Source organism: Zerene cesonia, chromosome 19 (genome assembly GCF_012273895.1).
Source record: "Zerene cesonia ecotype Mississippi chromosome 19, Zerene_cesonia_1.1, whole genome shotgun sequence".
NCBI classification, from domain to species: Eukaryota; Metazoa; Arthropoda; class Insecta; order Lepidoptera; family Pieridae; genus Zerene; species Zerene cesonia.
In genome coordinates, this window is record NC_052120.1 from 8,187,783 (window position 1) to 8,211,595 (window position 23,813).

Below are 23,813 nucleotides of genomic sequence, written 5' to 3' on the forward strand. Positions count from 1 at the left end.
ATAACCCCGAATTCATAAAACATCATAGACTAACAGACAGAATTTTTCTTTATTAAATTGGTTAATTACATACCAATGTAAGTAATGTAAGTAATGAATAGTATTTCTAATACGATGCATCAAATAACAAATGGGTATTAATAAATACTAAAACGATAACTGTTAACGTAAGAGTTAAAATTATCTGCTCAGTACTGGCATTTAAAATTAGCATTTAATTAAATAGCAATAGAGTCGTTAAATTAAACGATAATATCAAATTTTATAACTTGCTAGTACTATGACTAGGTATTATGCGTACTAATTTGATAATTTTTAATCACATTCAGAAAAATGAAAGTTCTCAATTCGACTTTTTTGTCGTTTCGTTACTCGATACCAGCGTGAGGTTTCAGCCGATCGGCGTGAATTGTTCTCATTTGGTCCCTTTTTGTAGAAAAGTACTATAAAATTACATAGCTTGTATTATTTTTAGTTTCTTTAAGTTCCCGTACATAATCTATAAAGATTTGCTAAAATCGTTTGCTTAACCGTAATATGTTTTTCATAGAGCGTAATTTTTTTATGTACTAGACGCTCGTCCGGATATCAAGATTCCTGTTTTATCCCAATGGAGCATTCAATCGGGATAAAAAGTATCCTGTCACCTCAGTCAGCTGTCTAAATTTTATCAAAAACCGTTCAGTAGTTTCAGTGTGATTGACGGACAAACATCCAAATAAACAAACTTTCACATTTATAATATTAGTGTGATAGTTGCATAAAGAACTCATTGTAAAACTTATACGACGTAGTTTTTTTTGTTGATAAATCAATTAAATCTAAAAGTCAGATCAGTAGACAGGTAACGTTAAAGTATAAGATTATTTTAAAGTAACATCTATTTTTTAAGCAGCTGTGAATACTAAAAAAACCATTTTAAATGAGTTGAGATATCGATATTACGACAACATTACGGTTTACGATTTAATAACAATGGGTTATACAACACACCTTATAAAAATAAAAAGAACAATCTTCCTCTACAAAAAGTATCAAAATTAAGCAACCGATATAAATGAATGCTAATTAAAAATACTGATGTCCTGTACGGGCGATGGTAAGGACCATCGCGAGCAATATCGCATTTTGAATTTGAACCGTAAGTGCAGGCTCTAGAGTGCATTTTAAATCAGCTATGTCTCGAGTATATGATACAGAAAATGTCGATGACCTAAACACACCTGGCGCTAACCGCACTCAGACAAGCACTGACGTATGTATGTCTCATAGCCACTTACATATAGCTACGTAACTAATCTGAGTTATTTTATTAATGATGTATATGTAGGTAGCTTCATTCCTTCTTCCTTCATAAGCCTTCCAGATACGTGGTATCGTGCGATATTTTTACAAGAAAAGTTGGTAGACCCCGTGAGCACGCTCGCTGTAAAGTGTTCGAAACGTTGGATCAAACAATATAATGAATAAATCTCGTTAAAATCAATTAAACAGGCTTTTATTTCTAAACTTGGTACAGAGCGTTTTTAGAGAATTCAATTAAATTTTCAATACGTCATGAAACTGTACATGTTATAAAAATATAAATACAGTCCTAAATAAATTTTATTCTCAAAAAGTCACATCATTTTGAAGATAGTACCTACCTAGGTATCAGATAAATAGATCTTTGAAGTTCATGTTTATTATTTTGTTGTAAGAAAAATATTTTCTTTTTTAAAGTATTGATTTATTTATTAATGTATTATTTATATGATATTGGTAATATACTTTCTTTCTATTGTTTTATCTCCTTTCGACATTTGTAGTAGGTACTTAGGCCATATAGATTAAATAAAAACGAAAATTTTACAGTGCCTATTTACGTTAGTGTAAATTTAATTTACAGCTGACCATTTTTGAATATTTTCAACAAATGTAGGAAGACATCTGGAACATTCAAAATAAGTTTCATATAAATATTTTTTTTATGACTGATTTATTATGAAGATTTTTACCGATTTATTTGTAAATAAAATAAATAAATATCTCGGACTGATATAATAAAAATTACAATTTCTCAAAATTCCTAGTAATAATTATAGCACCAAAAATTTAGAAAAAATTAATTCAACAAAAAATAATGAAGTGAAAAAATATACACATTGAATTTTTAACTAAATTACAAAGTATAACACTACACGTATACCTGTTATTGTACCTTAACTTAACGTACCGTCCATATTAAACATACAAAGAACCCTAATAAAACGGCACGTTATCGAAAAGCATTAGAGCAGATGTCAAAATAAAATAAAAAACAACAGGTAGCATTAAAAAGACGTTGGAATCAGGTGCGCGGTGCGAAGCCTCCAGCGCACTGTCGGGCGGCGCGCGAGCCGGCAGGTGCCGCCTATGGAGGGGGCACCTTACTCTACGTCTTACAAACCCGATCATGCGCTCTGCCAAGGCTTATCTCAACGCAGTAAGGCCTACTATAGCCCAACCTGCACGCACTGCAGTGCGGTAGGGCCTTACTTCTCTCCTTTTTATCGAACAAAAAATGAACTGTAAACGCGATCACGGCCGTGCCTAAGGTCAATGTTAGCGCTTCCTTCAGTGCACGTTCAGAAAAGATCGCGCGCGCATCCTACGTAGCGACCGCCCCATCGGTAATGTTCTAAAATACGGACAGTATCGGTAAAGTTGAACGAACTTTACCGAAAAATCAGTGTTACGTGTTTAGAGGGCTGTGTAATTTATTGCGACGTTTCTTAGGACGATCGATCACATCGGCGACATCGATAACCGAGACATCCTTTCGTTCCCAATAAATTATTTATGCTCATTAATTGTGATGAACGAGACCAGTCGCATTCCCTGTGATTACTCATTTATGACGCGTTGAGCTGAGGGCTTTTTTTGGGACTCGATTGATTTTGGAATGTGCCAGTAAGATGGAGACATTAGTACTGATTCCCCAGGAGTTGAGTCTGGCGCTGCGGCCAGGGGGTGCCAGAGGTCGTGAGGCGTCTGTGAGCGTGTGGACCTCCACGGAAATACAGAGGAGTGCGTTACTGTACCCGTTTCAAGGCACGATAAGGATTGATAAGCTCCATGTCTACTCGTACGTGCCAGATCATGATGTAAGTACCCATTTTTTATATCAAATAATTGAATATTGATACATAGAAACTGTTTAATAAATTAAAATCCTAGTTTAAATTAAATGACAAACAGTAAACCAATAAACCGCAATAAAGCGATAAATGTTTAACTATCATCCATTCATCTTAGATTAATACGACAAGATACATAAATGCCACCGAATAAATCCACATTAAATACCAATGATATAATATTAATACTGTGTTTTAGTGACCTTATCGCATTTTAAAAATAAATTAGAGTAAGATATTACAATAAAATGCAAATTGATTGTATAATTACAATGATTTATTATTGAATGGAATATTGACTTTAATACATCAAGTCCATTGATTATGTTACGATTTTCTATTATTAATGATTTAAAGAGACAAATATATTTATTTTGATTAAATAATAATGATTTCAATTTATAATAAAATGTAATAAACGTGTTATTCAATAGCTAAATCGAAAAGCGTAAAATCATACACCATTAATTAATTAAACACCATAAATTTAACACCTAATCCCATAGAGTCCGTGTGAACATATTAATAGCACAGATAATAAAATAAAATATCACTTGTTCAATTAAGAGTATCCGATTGACATAATTCGTGATATTTAAATTTTTGCAGTTTTTGTTGTCAAAGGAAATGCGTCACAGGATTGACTAGCAAATAATATTATGTGTATCCGATTAGTATGCCATAAAACATTATGATTTATATATTAAAATTAGAATTGATTTTATGTCTTTTAAGTAGTGGGTATTTCAATAGGTTAATATACTTTTTAACGGATAATGTTATTGGAATTTATAAGGTAGTCCTAAATATATTATTTGAGTGCATTTTTTTTATTTAAATAACGTGTAAAAAAGTACGTAATAATTTCATTAGGGTAGCATATTATATAATAAAGAAAATTGAGAATTATATATTTTATTTATGTTGTATTCAATAGAATTTCTTACATAACAATTGCGTACGTAAAAGTCTTTGTAGGAAACCTCTCTTAGTAAATTGCCGTGTTGTAAGAATTTTAAATGAAGGTTATTTCTGTGATAGTCTAGATTACTAAATGTAAAGGAAATTAATATTTTGTGACAACATTCTCAGATATTTATCCCAATTAAAACAATAGTAGCCAAATATTTTTACTTCAATATTGATTTATAACTTTTATAATTATAAATGCTTATAAAATTAAATATGCATATGAAATTAAAAATAACAAATATTAAATGATATAAAAAAACGCTTGCAATAGCAGTTATATTCTTATTACATTAAACTTCATCAGAGATATAATATAATACGTACATAATTATACAAGAAAGTTCTTCTTCTCTTTCTTAATGGCTTCACCCAACGGAGGGACTGCGCCAATGTCCAGTGTAAGTGGGAGAATCAGGACTCAAATTACAGATAATTCGACTGAAGTTGTAGTGACATTTAACATTTGGAACTGGGTGGATAAATACAGACTAAATTTTGAATGCACTTGGAGCAGCTAAAACAAACACAGACGATACAATATACAAGAATACAAGAAAGTTACAGAATAAAAAATAGTGGTCTGACTGTTCTTTGTAATTATTTTTTTACGTATATATAGAGTAAAGATTGTCGTGCAATGTGTTATGAGTGATTTCATTAATACTTCCCTTCATGCGAGATTAAGTTATGAATAAACAACTTTCAATGACTCGTAAATATCAAAAAACTGCGATATTACATTAAAATATTATTTCCTCTACAAAAAATGTGAAACTATGTTACATTCAAATGGATAAGTGAAATAAAAGTACGCAATATTCAAACCGCAAGCAGTTCAGTTAGACTCGATCCAACTCACGTCCCTCCTCGGTTAGCAAGTGGATGGTTTTTATAAATAATCATAGAATTACTCCGTTGGCGCAACCGCATGATTGTTTGTTTGAAAACTAGATTCGATTCTGGTTGTTTGTTTTACAATGCTGCGCTGTGATCGGAAATCAATTGAATCGAGATAAGACTAAGATTACTAGTAAATATATTTGGATGAATTTTATTCGTATGTCATTCAAAATGCGTGATCTGACGCTTGTTAACATTTATGATTAAGATATCGCAAAAAACAACATTTTATTTGCAAACTAGCTTTTTGCCCGCGGCTTCGCCCGCGTAGAATTCGCTTATATCGCGCGCCATGGTAAGGAGTATTTTCTTCTTTACATTAAAAAATATGGTTTGTTCTTTTCCCACGTTCAGCTCCAACTTCATACCAAGTTTCATCAAAATCGGGTTGACAATAACGAACTTTCATACAAACTTTCATCTCCTCTTTCAACCCTTTCTACCCTTTTTTCGCGATAAAAAGTATCCTATGTCCTTTCCCAAGTTCAGTTCTATTTTCATACGAAATTTTATCAAAACCGGTTCAGTGGTTTAGGCGTGAAAGCGTAACAGACAGACAGACAGTTACTTTCGCATATATAATATTAGTAGGGACTAGTAGGGATATATGATTGAATACTAACTTTTTTTTACTTGAATACTTTCTGCTAAAACAATTTCATATAATGCATGTTATCTAATCCCACTTAAATTTAAGACTAAAGAGTTATCCGTCCTGCCTTAAGGCTTCGCAGGTGTGTAAATCACACTAATATTATAAATGTGAAAGTTTGTTTGTTTGGATGTTTGTCCGTTAATCACGTTGGAACTACTGAACGAATTTGGTAAACAGACAAGGTATAAGCTGACTTGGGTGATTGGAAATGATATAACCCGATAAAATCTCCCTTGGGATAAAGTAGGGAGACAGTCACTAAATCATTTGTAAATGTCCTAATTCCAGGCGGGCAAAGCCGCGAGTGGAAACTAGTGTAATATATGTACCGAATAACATTATCATTATAGTTTGTTGGATAGTGGAAGCTGGAACAAAGAATTGGTATTTTTAACATTATGTTTAATCAATAATTAAAAAGCCTTAATTATTTTAAGACTAAAACTATTAACAAAATTATTTCATCAATTGTCAAAAATAATTTGATTGCGTTTATTGTATATATTTTGGATTAAAACTACATTATGATAATCCACAACTAAGGTTTACGCAAGAATCACAGATATGCCTTACATCCATAGGAACTATAGTAATATGAAGCTGAATAGGCTGTTTATTTGAAGGCGCTAATCTCAGGAACTATTTGATCGATTTCAATAATTCTATCACCGTTGGATAGGGTGATCCCTGATTGCTATAAGCTATCCATCTACCGGGCGAAGCCGGGGCAAACCGTTATTTAACCGGGGCATAATAAATACAAATATGTTTTGTCATATGTTCACCTGTATTTCTTCAGTTCTTCATACAATGGACTAATAATGAATGCAGTCCTATTTTCTAATCAAAACAAAATGAAATTATAAACAAAGATTCCATTACTTTAGATTAATTATAACATTGGAAGCTATTTGGCCGGAAGCCCATACTCACAATTTAGAAGCATGCATAAACTTTCACCAAAATAAACTGGTTTACGTAGCGCTGGGTGAAGAAATATGTACATGTTAATTACTATAATTCAATATTTGAGACAACTGTTCCAATATAATTTCCTGCCGAGTCAGCGCTTAGCAAACTTAATCGTTAAAGGATAATCGTTTGAGACTGAGAAAAACCGTGTACTTGGGCTTTTTTTAAAAGCAAAGGTGGTTCAGTGGTGAGAACCTCGGACTTCAAAATCGATAAGTCGGGGTTAGAGACTGGGCGAGCGTGCAGGAAACAAATTGATTTTTCAATTTATCTGCACATGTGGATAACATCACCACTGCTTAAAACGTTGAAGGAAAACATCGTGAGGAAGCCGGCATGTCCAAGAATCAAAGTTCGACGACGGATTATGGCCTGAACCCTGGCTGATGATGATGACTTAGCTTGGGAATGTTTTTTGATAACACATTATTGAAATGTGCGATCATTATATTATTAGACACTAGGCAACTGCTCCGGCTGCGCTCGCGGTTCATGTATCTCTATAGCTTTAGGATCCAATGAATTGAATCTAATAGTATGTGAGATCTTCATTGTGTTTACCACTAGAGGGCGACTTTGCCCAAGGTTCATCTACTTATATAGTCCTTAGCACTGGGATATCACTTTAATGTCAAACGATGAAAGTATTGTTGCCATCGGTCTAGTACCTACTTCCCGAAATTGGCCTCGTGAACAAACACTTCAGATTTTTATTATCATAATCGTATATAGATAAACAGATTTACCTTAGACCCAAAGTTCGATATAAAGGTTATTTTTGACCTCCCTGCAAAAGATGGTTTTGTGTTTTTGAATGTATGCCTATGCATAAGTATCTATTACTTATTCGATCCACTGTGTAGAGCGAAAGCGTGAATAATTATTGCATTATTGTCACCAAATAATCCAAAATGCATTTAATTTGTTGAATTGCGGTAATAATTAAAATTATAACGTAAATAGCGATTTTATGACTCTAATTACCGCTTTTATACATTAATGCAAATTGTAAATTTAAAGTAAATATATTTAAACCAGTCTTCACCTTTCTATAAATAACATACACGTCTATAAATAAATGACAGTTCCTGTTTTTTTTCAACTTTCACGTTTAGAGTGTTTCCCACATTTATTTCAAGTCTTTTAAAATACATGCCATTTAATAAAATATCAATTAGACAGAAATCCACGCTCTCAATAGCATTAAATCCAATTAATATAGCAATTAACGTATAAATTGCGATATGTATATTTTTTTTGTCACCAAAGCCAAGTAAAACTTGATCTCTTTCCGAATCCGCTTAACACTGAAGTATAGATGATTTGAGTATTCCCAACATTTAATGGAAATCAACCATACTTAGAAATATTTATATATGTATAATATTTCTATGTTTTACTAGTTTAATATGAGTACTTTTTAACGCAGTTTTTGGCATTATTTTTGCAAATCGTCAATATTTTTAGATTTGATATTAAAATCAGTTCAAGTGCATCATCATTCTAGGCTAGCAATCCATTTGGGCATTGTTTCTGGTATGTGTATAGCACACAGTGTTAATATTCACATCCATCGTAATAAATGTAGTCCTGAGATTAGCGCACTCAAACAAAAAAATCATCAATTTTATATTATTAAGTATAGAAGTGTAATTTATGAAATTATTTGAGATTGATGTCTAAATTTCATTGCTGTTTTATTATTCTTGTAATAAAAGCATAAAACTTGTTAAAAACTTATCTAAGGAGTAGTTTTATGAATAATAATAAAACTTATTTGATTTGTATGTGTACTACTGACAAGAGAATTTAAAAATGTGTTTGTATTCGTAATATTGGATGTATAATTAATTTCACTTCGTTAACCATTTATTGAGAACGCCACTTGGTGTTTGTGGCGTGTTACAAGATGTAGCGAAAAAATATTATATTTCATATAACTCTTTGTCTCAAGATTAGTACAGAACACATTTTGATAATTCATATTAGCATTTGAAGTCAATTATCAAGGATATACTTATGCCTAATCGACATTGTTTGTACCTATTTACATTTTTCACACATTAATTCAAGGTTGTTTATGAAAACTTGATACGTTACAAGATTATAATTTCAATTTAACATGCATATAGATAATTAACTAAATTAGAAAACATTTAAATATTGGACATTATTGTTCTTCATTTTCTATAAGGGCAAACCACTATATTTGTAATTAATGTGATTTCTTGTAGTTACTTTATTTCTTATACGTATTCTATTTTGATATTACTTAAATCAAATCATAATGCTACTTTTTATTTCATACGTCTCCCAACCTTAAGTACTGATTCTGAATTTTTTAAAACACCAGACAGTTAGACGCTGTACAAATCACGTGAAACAAACAGTGAAGAAAGCACGAAGCGTATGAGTCAAACCACGGCATGGTAGCTTCAACATTTGAACGCACGCGTCCGCACCGCGTTGATTACGGCCATAGCTTTGTTCCATACAAGAGGCTAATTACAATTGTCTGAGATATTTTGACAACGTCCATTTATAATAATACCACAGTCGATGCTTGAAGAACGCCGTAGATTGAGTTCTAAGCCGGGAATGGTTATTATGATTAATTCTGGGTTACTTACTTCTGAGGTCATTGATGAAACCATTTATCGTTGTAAATATATCGTTCTCTGTTTTTATAGAGGCGATTTTTTTGTGTATAACAATGGCTGATAAAAACTTGGGACGTATGGGAAGTTATTTATGTTATTGGAAGTGTATTTTAATGCGAATTAAAAGCGTCCAAGAATTAAAAACTTGTTAATTTTATCTTCGCAATTTTTCATGAAATACTTTATTAATTACTGATATTTAATGTATATTGAATATACGTACAATTTTGCATTTATTATTTAAAAATGCACTCGTTTATATTCTATGCTTAAATAGAAAGATGGATTCGCTAAAACAGTGTCTATCATTACTTTTCTTACTCTAATCACAGCTATAACAAGACAAACACGGTAATCGAGATAATTTCAAAATTGCAGCTATCATAGCGGTTTTATAATCCATAATAAAATTATTTTAGAAAATAACAAACTATATTCTTTTGTTCGAAAGACAAAGAGAAGAAAACGTGTGAAGTTATTATAACATAAGCTTCTTTGCTCACGAAATGAAGTAATTATCGTGCGATGACATGTGATACTGTGAATCATTTTGGAGTTACAATAAACCTTACAATTATTTTATCATCGCGGCGCTTAAAGCTGTTTAATTCAGTAAATGTTCAACGGCAAATCTATATATATAAAAGAAAGTGGAGTTAGTTACACTACTTATTACTCAAAAACGGATTAACCGATTTGGCTGGAAATTTGTGCAGAGATAGCTTAGAACCAGAAGACGGACATAGGAGTTATTCCGGAAATTCCGCGGGAACAACAGCATGCAAGGAAAACCCCGGTTCTATCTTTCCTGCGACTACGCGGGCAAGGCCGCGAGCGGAAAGCTAGTATATTATACAAGTAAATATATTAAATGCTGTCTCACGACACTTCGTCTACATTTTCCGACATTTTTTCATCTACACTCAGCTCTTATTAACTCACGGTCTGCCTCGGGTTTGCCCGTGCTATCTTTATAGCCTTCACTTAAAAATGCAACTTTCTAATGATGAAAGAATACAAACACACAAATGTTTCCTTTTTTTAATATTACTTTAAATAGACCTGATATTGCCACATATAAATTTAGATTTTTTTTTTTCAAATCCTTCCAGTAGTTCCCACAAGCATGTCAAGAAACAAACTATCTTTAAAAAACTAGTACGTATGAATTTCAGCTAGGTACTTATAATAGTATAGATATCGTGCTTAGATTACAATAAAGCCATTTTATAATCGGATTATTAATGTTATTGTAACATTTGTTTTATCATAGAGTTAATTGAGTAGCCATTTTACATATCGTATTAGACATATCATAAATTTAGTTTTAGATATGCCTTTAATCATTACTATTTATTTTCCTATAAATACGAATTATCGATTGATTTATTTGGCAATGGTAAAAACTGTGCTTTCACTCATGAAGGAGTTTAACTATCACATCCATTTCAATAAAAAGCTAATAAATCAGACTGTCTGAATGTTAATAAATGATTGCCTCAGCGTGCAGGACAGTAATATCACTCATACTTAAAATATTATGCGTTTCGTGATTCGTCTATTAGGACGTGTGTAATTATTGATGTAAGAAGTTTAGGTAAAACGCTTGTAAATTATATCTATAACTCTATATATCTTTGATTCGCAGTGAAATGAACCAGTTGCTGTCTTAAAACTGCATGGTCGGATAGGATTATAAAGCTTTTTTATTTATAATAATAATTACAGACATACAATGTACTATTATTTAAAACCCAGAACTTAAACATTAATGTTCTTATATTTATTGATTTTACTACTCTAAGAGTAAATCTTAAGTAATTACTTAATCTTTAAGGCTGTACACAAATTTATGAATTCCATTTAAATACAATATTCAAAACCCTAAAGTTTTTAATAAGCTCTTACATAGTTGCTTAACAGATAAGCCTTCTGTATGACCATTTCATTCAAAATATCTTCAACATGTTTTGAATCACTCCTAAACCCATCGATGAAGTCCTGTATAACTGATTTGTTTCAAGAAACAATTATAGTTTCACTTAAATGTTTAAAATAGACAACAACCATTTAATTTAGAAAATACAGAACCCCAGCGCACGATGAGAAGACTATTTCAATTGAAATTGAATTTGTTTATAACTATAGCAGCAGTAGATTTATTTGAACATACATTTTTCAAACTCAAACCAATTCTAAACGACTAAAGACTGTTTCTCACAATTTTCCGGCTAAAACCATTATCAGTAACAAATGTTTCTGGCGTGGTATTCTAAACAATACAAAGTAAAAACCGAATAAGTTACCACATTAGAAGAGTGCACATTGTTTTAACACAAAAGCGAAAGTTCATTCATGAGATAATTACATGTTTCACCGCATATTGCGTCACATGAGGTTTTTTTCAGTGGACAATGAACTGTATATGGAAAATCGTTTTTATAGGCATATTGTCTGGTGATTTGTCGGAAGGCATTTCATCTTGGAGTAGTTCTTGTTTCAATTATTCTACATTAATTGGGTACACGTTGTTACGAGAAACAATCGATGTTTATAATACTGCCTAAAGTTTAAAGAAACATACGTTATGTCTGTATCAGATTGTGTGAATTAAACTAGTTAACTATATTAATAGAAATTAAATGTATTTTAGTGTTTTCGTACCAAGAAATCATCATTCATTCTGAGTTAAGATTAATTCACAAGTACCAGGGCAACATAAACACTAGGAGCGCATTTATTTTATGTCTGGAGGATGTTATGCAGAATACCCAGCAGCGGTTCAGGTCTTTAGCTATTCATGTGGATGGTATAATGCGCGAGATAACTATGAATATTTAGCGCACGCGAGTTGATTTTAATCAACGTTTGATTTATATTGTGTGTTTGTACATTTCAAGTCTCGTTAGAATGTGTGAAGATTTACTCCACTACTCGATTAAACTTGATTATAAATTAATACGAAACTTGCATTTCGATTTGAAACATATGGATTTTAAAGTATGAAATGTAATAGTCTTAGCTCTTAGCTCTTTTGATTCCGTGTAATGTTTATTATTATAACAGTCATTACGTAACATTACTATTCTTTTTTCATTCATACTTTCGAATAAAAATTAAATTTCGTTCACATTTCTACTATTATATATAATGTATACTAAACTCAAAAAACCAGATAGTGAAATAAAAAAAGCATGAAAATCACGAAGATCACGACGACCATTCAGTAACAAACTAAACTCTGGCCTTGATAAAACCAGATAACATAAATACAGGACTATTACAGTCAATGATAAGGGCATGCAAATTGTTCATAATCAAGCTAAAATATTATCACAGTCATAAAACAGTAACAAAACGGAAAGTAGCTTATCTACGGCACTTATTTCTGAACCATATTGAACTGCATTAAATATAATGGCAGTATTAAAAGCGGTATCTTTAATAGGAACCTTTCAATAGTGCGTACTTAATTATATATGGAGGTAAAGCTGCATTGCTATGAACGAGTCTTGGATAAGAGAGTTAGATAAGCTTCTTCAAACCTCTTCTCGGTCGTCTCTTCATTCGGATGGAAGTGATGATTATTTGGGCGATTTGTTGACGGATGTTTCATCATAATATTAATATTTTACAAACTAACTGTACCAATTCCGTAACAATACCATTATGTGTTATTTTTGAAACATTTAGTTTTATTTATAAATCACGATTAATATATAACACTAGCTGTGACCCGCGGTTGAAACCGCGTAACCGTAGGAATATCGGTGTAAAAAGTGCCTATGTGTTATTTCAGTTGCAAAATAGTATTATTATTCACCAGTAGATATCAAGAAAAAAAAGCACGAATAAAACACGAATATGACATTTTCTAAAAAAAAATCCTAGCTAGATCGATTTCTCGCCCCCGAAACCCCTTATACAAGAATTGCTCGTTTAAAGGTATAAGATAAAATTATTGGAACACAATTGCGAACCAATTTCTCGAACTTCACCATAGATATAGTATGAAGAATAAGATATTAACAGTTCGTTTGAATAATCGTTATAATCCTTAATTTGATTAATTACAACCATTGGTTCATTCGATGCTTAATCGATGTTTTATTCGATTACAACAATCGATTAGGATTGCCCAAAATCGCACATAACAAAAGCCTATACAATATCATTAACAGTTGATCTCGAATCATGGCGCGTTAATTAATTGAAAACAGATGGTCCCTTGTTAGCTGATTGAATCGATATATAATTGATATCGATACATCGATAACCTGAGGACCAAATACAATGACCTCCCGGAGTCTTGCTTTCTATCATAATCACCTATTGTTCATACAAAAATGGACAATTAAATAATCCATACAGCTATTGTAAGCTACATTAAAATAATAAAATTGTTTTTCTATTACACAGGTATTTTAATTCAAATTTCGTAATCCGTCACTTTTTATTAACCGTTTATAAACACCGAAGATAAGGGATATTTATACTAATTATCCATATTATTAAATAAATACAACTTAATACATAAATGTGTCTTCGAATTAAGATAAACCGTATGATAATTACCTGTTATCTGAGACGTGCCTTTAAATGTTTTTACGGCATCGAGATAATATCGAAATTGATAGAAGTAAGATAGCATAAGTATTAATATTATCTAACCACATGCTGAATGCCTAGTAGGTAAGTCTAACGTTAATACACTAAAAACTATATTAAATTTAAAATTAAATATTTTATTTATGAGCAATGGTCATAGGCATATTTTATAATGTTTTTATTATAAGTTAATAAATTTATGTGTTATATGTTTTTTTATTATTTATATTAAGCCTTCTATTTTCCATGACGGTAAGAAAAAAACATAAAAGAAAAAATGAATGAACCATTTTTTTGCTGTCGCTATATCAAAAAATAATAAAAAATTGAGGTGAGGCACGATCATATATTAAATGGGTGACCATTTTTTGCAGTTGGTCTTTAACTTGTTTGTAAGGTACATTAGACCGAAGTGTACTTGATCGATTTTGCTATAATATAGTTTTAAATAAAGATAAAGTTTTAAAGCGGCTTAATAATTAATTTGGCAGAATAAATCCATAAATTTGTAGATAAAGAAATCCGTCACGAAAATCTTATTATTCAGTTATTATACAATAAATTTTGGTTATAATTAAAAAAACTGAAAATCCTAATACTAATATTTGTATATTAATGGATCTTCACTTTCTACTAACCTTCATCTCTAAAACTCAATGCGTGCATTTATCACATTTTTATCCAATACTATCCTATTAAAGTGAAAAAAAATCTTCCTTTTTTTCTTTCTTTCTGTACCAATAACATCATTAATATATAACATGTAGGTTACAGCGTCACAAATGCACCAACTTTCATTTCATTATTTATTTAACTCCCGACAGAATCTTGGTCATGGTGCAGTGGTTAGTCCAGTTAGTATGAGAATTATGTTCCGCACGTTATCTGAACAACGGGCGAGGTAATAAAATATAATTATAGGAAACCAATTTGTTGGTGTGATTTGTTACAAGTTTGCATTGAAATAACTAGAGTATCTTGATAGACGTATTTTATGCAGGCAAGTGACTAAAGGATTTGTTTAACCATGGCAAATAAAGCATTTTCTAATACTGCTTGTTAGAGAAGTAAAGAGAAGTATAAATACACTAGCTGTTGCCCGCTGCTTCGTTCACGCGGTCTTATTAAATTATCGTGGTACAAACTTTCATCCCCCATTTTCTTCTTTTAAGGTTAGAATTTAACAAAATCCTTTCTTAACGGATGCCTACGTCATAAGATCTATCTGCATGCAAAATTTCAGCCTGATCCACCAGTGGTTTGTGCTTTGATGGATCACTATGTCAGTCAACCACCTTTGAGTTATATATATTTAGATTTGTCGCTCTAATAATATAACCTGTTAAGTATATTCCCTTTAATAAATGATAATGATGATCCCATAAACAACGGGACTATAAAAAAGCGGAAACGCCATCCCATGCATCATTAGTGAAATTGCGATAAAAGCATAAAAACTACAATCAGACCGGTGCGAATTCGAAAAAGTCAAACATTTCGTTATGATGAAAAAAAGCATCAATGGGCGAGTGAATTGACATGTGGTTTAGAAAAAAGCATAACTAATGCTTGTGGAAGGTTTCGTTAATGCGATATCATTTGATGATAATGACTTACATGACGTTTTTGGGCATTTTGAAATCGTCGTTGGAGTAGGCGATAACAATACACATGTTGGTTATATTGAGAATACACTTGTGAAATAAATAGGATATGTTTTGTATAATAACGTTAACGAATCACTTTATTATGTACAATATTATTAAGATTTTGTGAAAAAAACGTACCTAGATAATATTTAAGAACTGGAGTAATCAAGAAATCATATTTTGTTCATTGTGAGTGAGAGTTCTTTTATTATTAAAAATTTATTTATTCACTGGATATATGTATTAGTAAGTTCTCTACTTGTGAATAATCAAGTAATATAAGCCATTCTTTTATTTTTCTTTTTTTTATTTATTTGTTGTTTTACATAGTTTCTACAATGTAAAATATTGATAGGACCTTAGCGACACAGCTATTATTGGTGACTCATGAGAATACCAACGAAGATTAGAAGCATCTAGCCCTAGTTAATCTGTGATTCAGAAACCCAATACGAATCATTTACCATTTTTACTGTATCGGTATCATGGGAATTGAAAAGTCACAACTTGACCGTGACGTGTTGTGTTACAGTTGTGATATCATTTGTCAAATACCTATCGATGTATGAGCATTCGGCCGTTAACATGGGAACATGGTGTAAGTATGCGAGTTTTTTGCATTGCGTTTGATTAAGTAGCTTGAATGTTTAAATGTGTTAATTTGTTTTATATTCCGATAGAACATAACAAGAATGACAGTATTTTCAACATTGTTTTATTTATTTAGAAAGAATTTCAAATAAAGCATGCAGGTGAAAATTTTGTATTGCTTGCTAAATATGCACGATTAAATGTACCTTTGATTACAGAAAATTATGACAGTATAATTTACAAGTCAAATGTTGTAAAAATATTAAAGAATCAACTTTTACTTACTTCCCTTGAATGTTTACATGCAATCGACTGTCTTAAATACAATAAAAATACAATAAAATATCATGGTTTTATCTTATTATCCCGATAAGGATGTTCAGGCTTAAATAATTTCCTTATCTATCATTAAAGAGCGTGTTTTATCCTACTAATCCTATCCTACTAATATTATAAATGAGAAAGTTTGTAAGGATGTGTGTGTTTTTGTTGCTTTTTCCCGCAAAAACTACAGAACCGATTGCAATGAAATTTGGTACGTAGACAGCTGGACAACTGGAATAACATATAGGCAACTTTCAATCCTGATATTCCTACGGGATACGGACTTACGCGGGTGAAACCGCGGTGTGCAGCTAGTAGATTTATAAAGCTAAATGTATTGATTTTTTAATTAAATTGTAATTTATATATCTCGCATACTGTATTAGACTTGTTTTATATTAACTACTATCATAAATGAAAAAATACCTACTTTTACAATCGTCTACTGACAGTATTATAGCTAATACTCAATAAACTCATCAATATAGGTAAGTATAGCTTTGTTTTCAATATTATTATACTATATATTTACATACATTCAAACTGTTATCATAAATAGCACCCGAGATTACATAAAATCAAATAAAATTCTATCGCGTTATGTAAATTTTCTCAATCTATAAATAAACGTCAACCTGAACTTCCATTGTGGCCAGTTCTCACACTCGGCTTCTGGTCGTTAACCCATTACTCATGATACATTTTCACTTTCTTGATAGAATTGACGAGAAATATTAAGAACTCGATTCGTAAAATATTCATATGGATTATGCTAATATTTTTGGAAACGACAGGACGTCCGTTCGAGGCGCTGACTATATGTTCTGATTCCCAGACACTATGGAGGAAACGCAGTAAGATCTCACGTTAGTTTGATTTAATAACTTCAACAAGGAAATGTTACTCTAATATATTAACAATCATTTACATACGACGAAATTACGAAAACCAGTATTGTAAGAAACCGTCACGCGAACAGGTCAAAATCTGATATAACTTTTTCTATAGAATCTATACTAAGGTTATAATCTCAGTAACTGCTGCTCCGAATTGAAAAATTCTTTCAGTGTTAGATAGCCCATTTATTGAGGATGGCTATAGGCTATATATGTACCATGGGCGAAGCCGGGGCAGAACGTTAGTTTTTCATTAAATTTCGCTGATTCCTAATGATTTGTCCGCTACGTGATTTTTTTGCCTTTTAAATAGTTTTATCATAAAATTCGACTTAAAATTAGGAAAAAAACATATTTTTAAAAATTTACAGATAATGTATAGACCTACATAAAAAAGTCTTGCGGCAAATTCAAAACACTTCTACCATTAAATTGCTTTTCACGAATCATTTATTTAACATTTTAATGCACATAAAATTCAAAATAATGGTAATTAGATTTACGATGATCAAGTAGGTATTTGGACGTGAAATATTTTAATATTCGATACTAACAAATGAATGTTTAAGCTTATAAAAATCTTATATCTGACATGTGTCTATATATCATAGTGAGGCCGCTACATCTAAATCAATCACTTTACGAAAGTTAACAAATTGCTCGTGATCTAACGCTGTACATAAGTGCGGTTAAAACTTAACCTTTCTGTTACAGCGCGTAATGGATAAAGAAGCAAGAAGTTCGCTCGATAGATAGGTGGTAATGCTAATAAAATTTGTCGTGACTGCGAGATGATGGGCAATAGGAAATGGTGATTTGTTGTTTAATATTAAGAGCATGGTTCAAAAGTTAACACCCGCGGATGTGAGGTCAAATGCATTAGCCACCTAGCGGGCCTGCTTGTATATAAAATTTATTAATCAAACATTTTATTTTTTATCTGTAACGTTTGTCTGGGAACGTTGAAGTTATATGCGCGTCAAATTATTATCTATTGCTAGTAATATTACATTTTTAGTATTAGTCCATGTTATGTCTATTAAAATATGTTGCGTATTCTGAAATCAATTCAATCATATCGTAATACCTAAAGCTTATCGTTTATAAATGAACCATGTGATTTAAGTTCACAGTATAATCATTAAGTGTATAAATATGTCCTATTCACATTGATTTGTGTGTGAATTGGTATAAAAAACAGCTAATTGAATAGACACGGCTTGATGGAGTAGGCCGTTAAGGTTTTCTTTTGCAGAATTAATTAAAAATTGACTAACCGCTATCTCTATTGAATTATTAGACGTTTTAACGCTTAATTACCCATAAATGGAAGGCTAATAAAACTTGGAAACAGTTTTGTTACAGTTTTTTTCGCAAATTGAATCATTCGTTTCTAATAAATCAGGTTTGACAAATTAATGAAATAAAAAGTATTATTGTTGATGTGATATTAATTTTAATATAGAATTAAATTAATTGGTCAAGCTATTTTTTGTTTCTTTCTACTGCATTCGTCGTAAATCTAAATAATATTACCGTATAAGAAGTTTAATATAAGACACCATTGCAACTTTAATAGTTTAATCTTAATTCAGTAGTTGTTTGTAAGAAATGGTAACGATAACTATGTGAAATAATTTCAAAAGAGTTAAAGAGATTTATTAGCTAATTATGTTAGAGATTATCACTTTATAGTATAAAACAAAGTCGCTATCTCCGTCCCTACGTTCTTATGTATGCTTAAATCTTATAAAATACGCAAAGGATTTTGATGGGGTTTTTTAAATAGATAGAGTGGTTCAAGAGGAAGGTTTAAATGTATAACATGTCTAAAACTACTCCAAATTTAACGCGTGAGAAGCCGCAGACAAAAGCTAGTAGAGAATTTTGAGGCCATATGTCTTTATTTTCATCTCTGTTCAATAAATCACGTCAACTTTTATGTCAATGTTATGCATTAAGACTGGGCGAGAGGTTGACAGGTTTTTCTATGAATAGGATCATCCCACAACGTAACCTTAGCGTGAGAGCCACCGCAAATTATTCACTCATATTTCACCACATTGCTTGACATTTAATATTTTATTTATCGTCGTCTGCATTGAACATCTGTATACGTACGGATGAGGTTAGTGATATATTTGTTAATGGATGTATCGTCTCTGGTCTTGGCATTATTATGTATTCCACACAATATTGTGCTTTTTACCACTACTTCCCCAGAGTATAAAATATGAATAGCATCACAGAGTAAGAAGTGAAGTTAAAAAAAAGGTTTGGTTTCATTCCGGTGCTAAAGTTTAATAGTTTATCGCCTATTACAGTGTGATTGAACAAACACCCCAAGGCGTCCATTTATAAAGCGATTGTAATTAAATTGTGTCCATTCGTGACAAGATTCCTCGTAAATATTGTACTGTAATCGTAGCTGCTAACTACTGCGAGCTCACTTCGTGCTAAATCATGATAAGCTTAAATTGAATTAAGAGAAAATAAAATCGTTCCACTTTATTGCCTTCCGGAGTAGATAATTATTGAAATAATTTTATAAGTACATCCTTTAAGACGGATTATAAATTAGAAGCGATTGTAAAATAGCGATAGTTGTTGCTTTCCGTTTCGTTTTTCTGATGCTAGTTCACTTAATAGTATAATGGAGCCTATATTTGTAATTCTTTAATTCTGCTCTTTTGATGCAAACGTATGTCCTTCAGTTTTTTACTTATAAAATTAACAATAAGATACACCGGATTACGAAAAATAATTCAGGTCAATCGTTAATACTATTTCATATCGTTATTATAATCTTGTTTCAAAGTCAATCAATATTTTATCACACATTTACAAGGAATATATGAGTCAATTGCTAATAAATTATTGCTAAGTACATTAAAAATGGCTTATCATAATGCAATATTTCGCTATCGGATATAACATTGATATATCAAGCAATTATGAGTGTACATGCACACAGCACAATCTCGATTTAATGGTCCTTACACACGATCAATTTATCGGCATGTTTGACCAATACGCTAATCAGTAAACGTTGTAAATGCATGGAGAAACCTTTGCTTTCTCAAGAAGAATGATTATGATATCTAACAGATTAAAGTAGCCTTTAATTTTGTTCTAAGTCCTTCAAACGAAAATCTGTCCTAAATCAATTAATTGATGTAAGGCGACGCGAGATAGGACGGAGAATATTTGTTTGTATACTAACTGGCTTTCCGTCCGCGTCATCTATTCTACGTCCTTTCTCATGTATCAAATAATGTTTGTACCAAATTACATCGAAATATAAATTATTTATAATGTAATATATAAAATTCTCGTGTCACAGTTTTCGTTGCCATACTGCTCCGTAACGGCTGGGCCGATTCTCATGAAATTTTGTGTGCATATCGGGTAGGTCTGAGAATCGGCTAACATCTATTTTTTCATACCCCTAAATGATAAGAGTAAGGCAGAACAGCGTTTGCCGGGTCAGCTAGTTATATAGTTATATAATATAAATTTTTGCGCCATGGCTTTTAAATCACACGTACGCTACTTCATTGGGAGTTGTATCGAAATAGCCATAACCTATTTAAAAGATATATTACTCATCGTGCGAAAAGCCTAGGAACTAGAAACTGGCACTAATTATAAATAAACTTGTCGGTGATTCATTGCTGACTTTTTGTGCTTAATGTCACCGGATTGTCGGTGTTTTTACATTTGAAATTAATTCACTAATATCGTGTTCGGTCAGATTTCTTGATCATTTCCTGCGATACCTGCTTGGTATACGGCCGTGACTTTAAATATTAATAGGCTCTGCTTCATTTCGTTGGACCGCCATTTGATATGGTTTCTCTAGATGTTACAATAGATTTAAAAATAATAATAATTTATGAAACAATTTATACATCACATAAAACATGGACCCCAGACTCCCATATATATTTCGCTGTGTTTCCCGTAGGAGTCTGTGTCTTCCCGATACAGTAAATAAAAGTTTAATGTGAGATACAATAAAATAATATAATTCCTTCTAAATACATTTGAAATTTAAATTCTACAATTTAATATGAGTCACGTTTCGTCTAAGAATGCAATATCTTATAATAGGGAACGAATATTGTATATATTTGTTCCCATACTTCTCCGAAACGGCTGAATCGATTCTTGTGAAATTTTGTGTGCGAATCGGCCAACTATTTTACATACCCCTAAATGATAAGAGTAAACATAACAGCGTTAGCCGGGCCAGCTAGTTTTGATAAAAATTTACATGTGTAATCAGGCGAATTAGGTGAACATTATTTTTTTATAGTCGTGTTATTATAACTAGCTGTGACCCGCGGTTGAAACCGCGTGAGTCCGTATCCCGTAGGAATATCGGTATTAAAAGTGCCTATGTGTTATTTCAGTTGTCCAGCTATCTACGAAGCAAAATAGTATTATTATTCACCAATAGATGTCAGGAAAAAAAAAAACACGAATATGACATTTTCTAAAAAAAATTCCTAGTTAGATCGATTTATCGCCCCCGAAACCCCCTATATACTAAATTTCATGAAAATCGTTGGAGCCGATTCCGAGATTCCAATTATATATATATATATATATATATATATATATATATATATATATACAAGAATTGCTCGTTTAAAGGTATTAGATATGTCTGTTTGATAATAGTGAAAATAAAGATAAGAAGCACAACAATAATACTTAGCGAAAACATTCCAAAAGCTCGCGAGATGCTGTAACCAGGGGAAATAGGGATTCGTTTTTATATAAAGATTTTAATATATATACCTATTGTAAAAAGTACAATCTCACTTTATTTATTTTTAAAAAATAAAGTAGGTTTTATAAAGACCATAAGAAATTGTATGTTGTAATGACCAAATAAACTACATAATAAATTGTTCAATTTAAATACATATAGTAAAACATCTTTATCAATGTGTTCACAGTTATTGATTATTTCTATTATGCTTATCGTATTCGGTTCTACATATTGTTACTATTTTAATTCATTATTAATGAGATGAGAGACAAAGTTACAATACAGAAAAGTACAGTTGAACAGAGAAATCAGTTTAAAGAATAATCATATTTTTTAAGACACCACAAACATCTGACTTTGAAAATAAACTCCAACAGAGAAGTGTATATTAATATTCGCAGTAATAACTATATTCCATTCGGACATCAGACAGTCGGGGGTTCAAGACCGAAAGAGTACGGAACGGTAAAGGAAAACATCATGAGGAAACCGGCATATAAGAATCGAATTATCGACATCACATTTACCAATCTGCGCTTTTGACCAGCGTGGATAACAGACTTGGCTAACGTGGTGGATTATCGTATGGACTGACGATGACGCTATTTTCATTTCAATTTTTAAATTATACATCATTAACTATCACTAGAAGTCAAGCTTCTCTATGCTCGTCTAATTGTCACTATTCGCAACGGTGTATATCTAAAAATATTTTAGTTATTATCCACGCGACAGTATGCCTCTGTCAATGTTATTTGTTGCATCCCATTAACGCTCCATCGAGTGTTCTCCCAAAATCGGTAGCTTAATCACCTGTTAATTTGTTAGATGAGCGACCAAACGCGCCGCTTTATAGAATTTATGACTTTATTTTCGTCAACTTGTTTATTTGATGCCCTTTTCTTGTCCGTCTGAACGGCGATCCTTTATTTTGTGTGCATTTACATTTGTTTCTGTAAATCTGATTGATTATTTGAACACTGATTGTTGCTTGATTGGTAAACAATAAGATGACATGGCTTATTCATATGTGATCAATCTCTTAAAATACTTCTATCTCTCCCATCTCTTTAATTTATAATATTATATAAGAAGATCATTTTAAAAATATTCGCTACATGAAACAATTAATTCCCACACCAGCTAAAGAATAACCACGAGTACTATCTAACGTAGCTGACAAGAACAAAACGAACCTATTTCAATATTTATAAACCGATCGGAGTACACCGTAAAATATATCAGATATATATCACAGCGAATGCATTAATTGCGGACGTAATGTAATGCATATCGCGTTTAAATCATTGAAATTAAATATGACATCAGTATGCCTCGAGGTGTACATTAATGTACAAGTACAGACAAGTCTTCTAGTTTCGCTTATTAATAAGCCCGACAAAGAATTTGTATCGGGTAACGGTAAAGTCCGGAATGCTAATACATTTCATACGAAGCAATATTCATTTATCTCTAAAACACAGGTAACTGGTGCATGCTTTAATTCGATAGATTATCTTTACGTACTCTCTTAATTACCGTCTCGATATGAATTGAAAATGATTGCTGGTGATTAAATAGAGGAAGCAAAATTGAGGTGCTCCTACGCGTGCGTGGTCGTAAAAGTGGTCTATTTCTTATTGGTCTT

General features: G+C 31.7%; 1 protein-coding gene across 1 annotated transcript in view; it reads left to right on the forward strand.

Moving 5' to 3' along the window:
- The first annotated feature begins 2,559 nt into the window (after positions 1-2,559).
- Positions 2,560-23,813, forward strand: part of LOC119834651 (zinc finger protein 177-like) — a 50,430-nt gene continuing 29,176 nt past the window's right edge. The window contains exon 1 of the mRNA XM_038359076.1: positions 2,560-3,125. Within this exon, the coding sequence (XP_038215004.1) occupies positions 2,937-3,125 (189 nt within the window). The 5' untranslated portion in view covers positions 2,560-2,936. The remainder of the gene's footprint in view (positions 3,126-23,813) is intronic.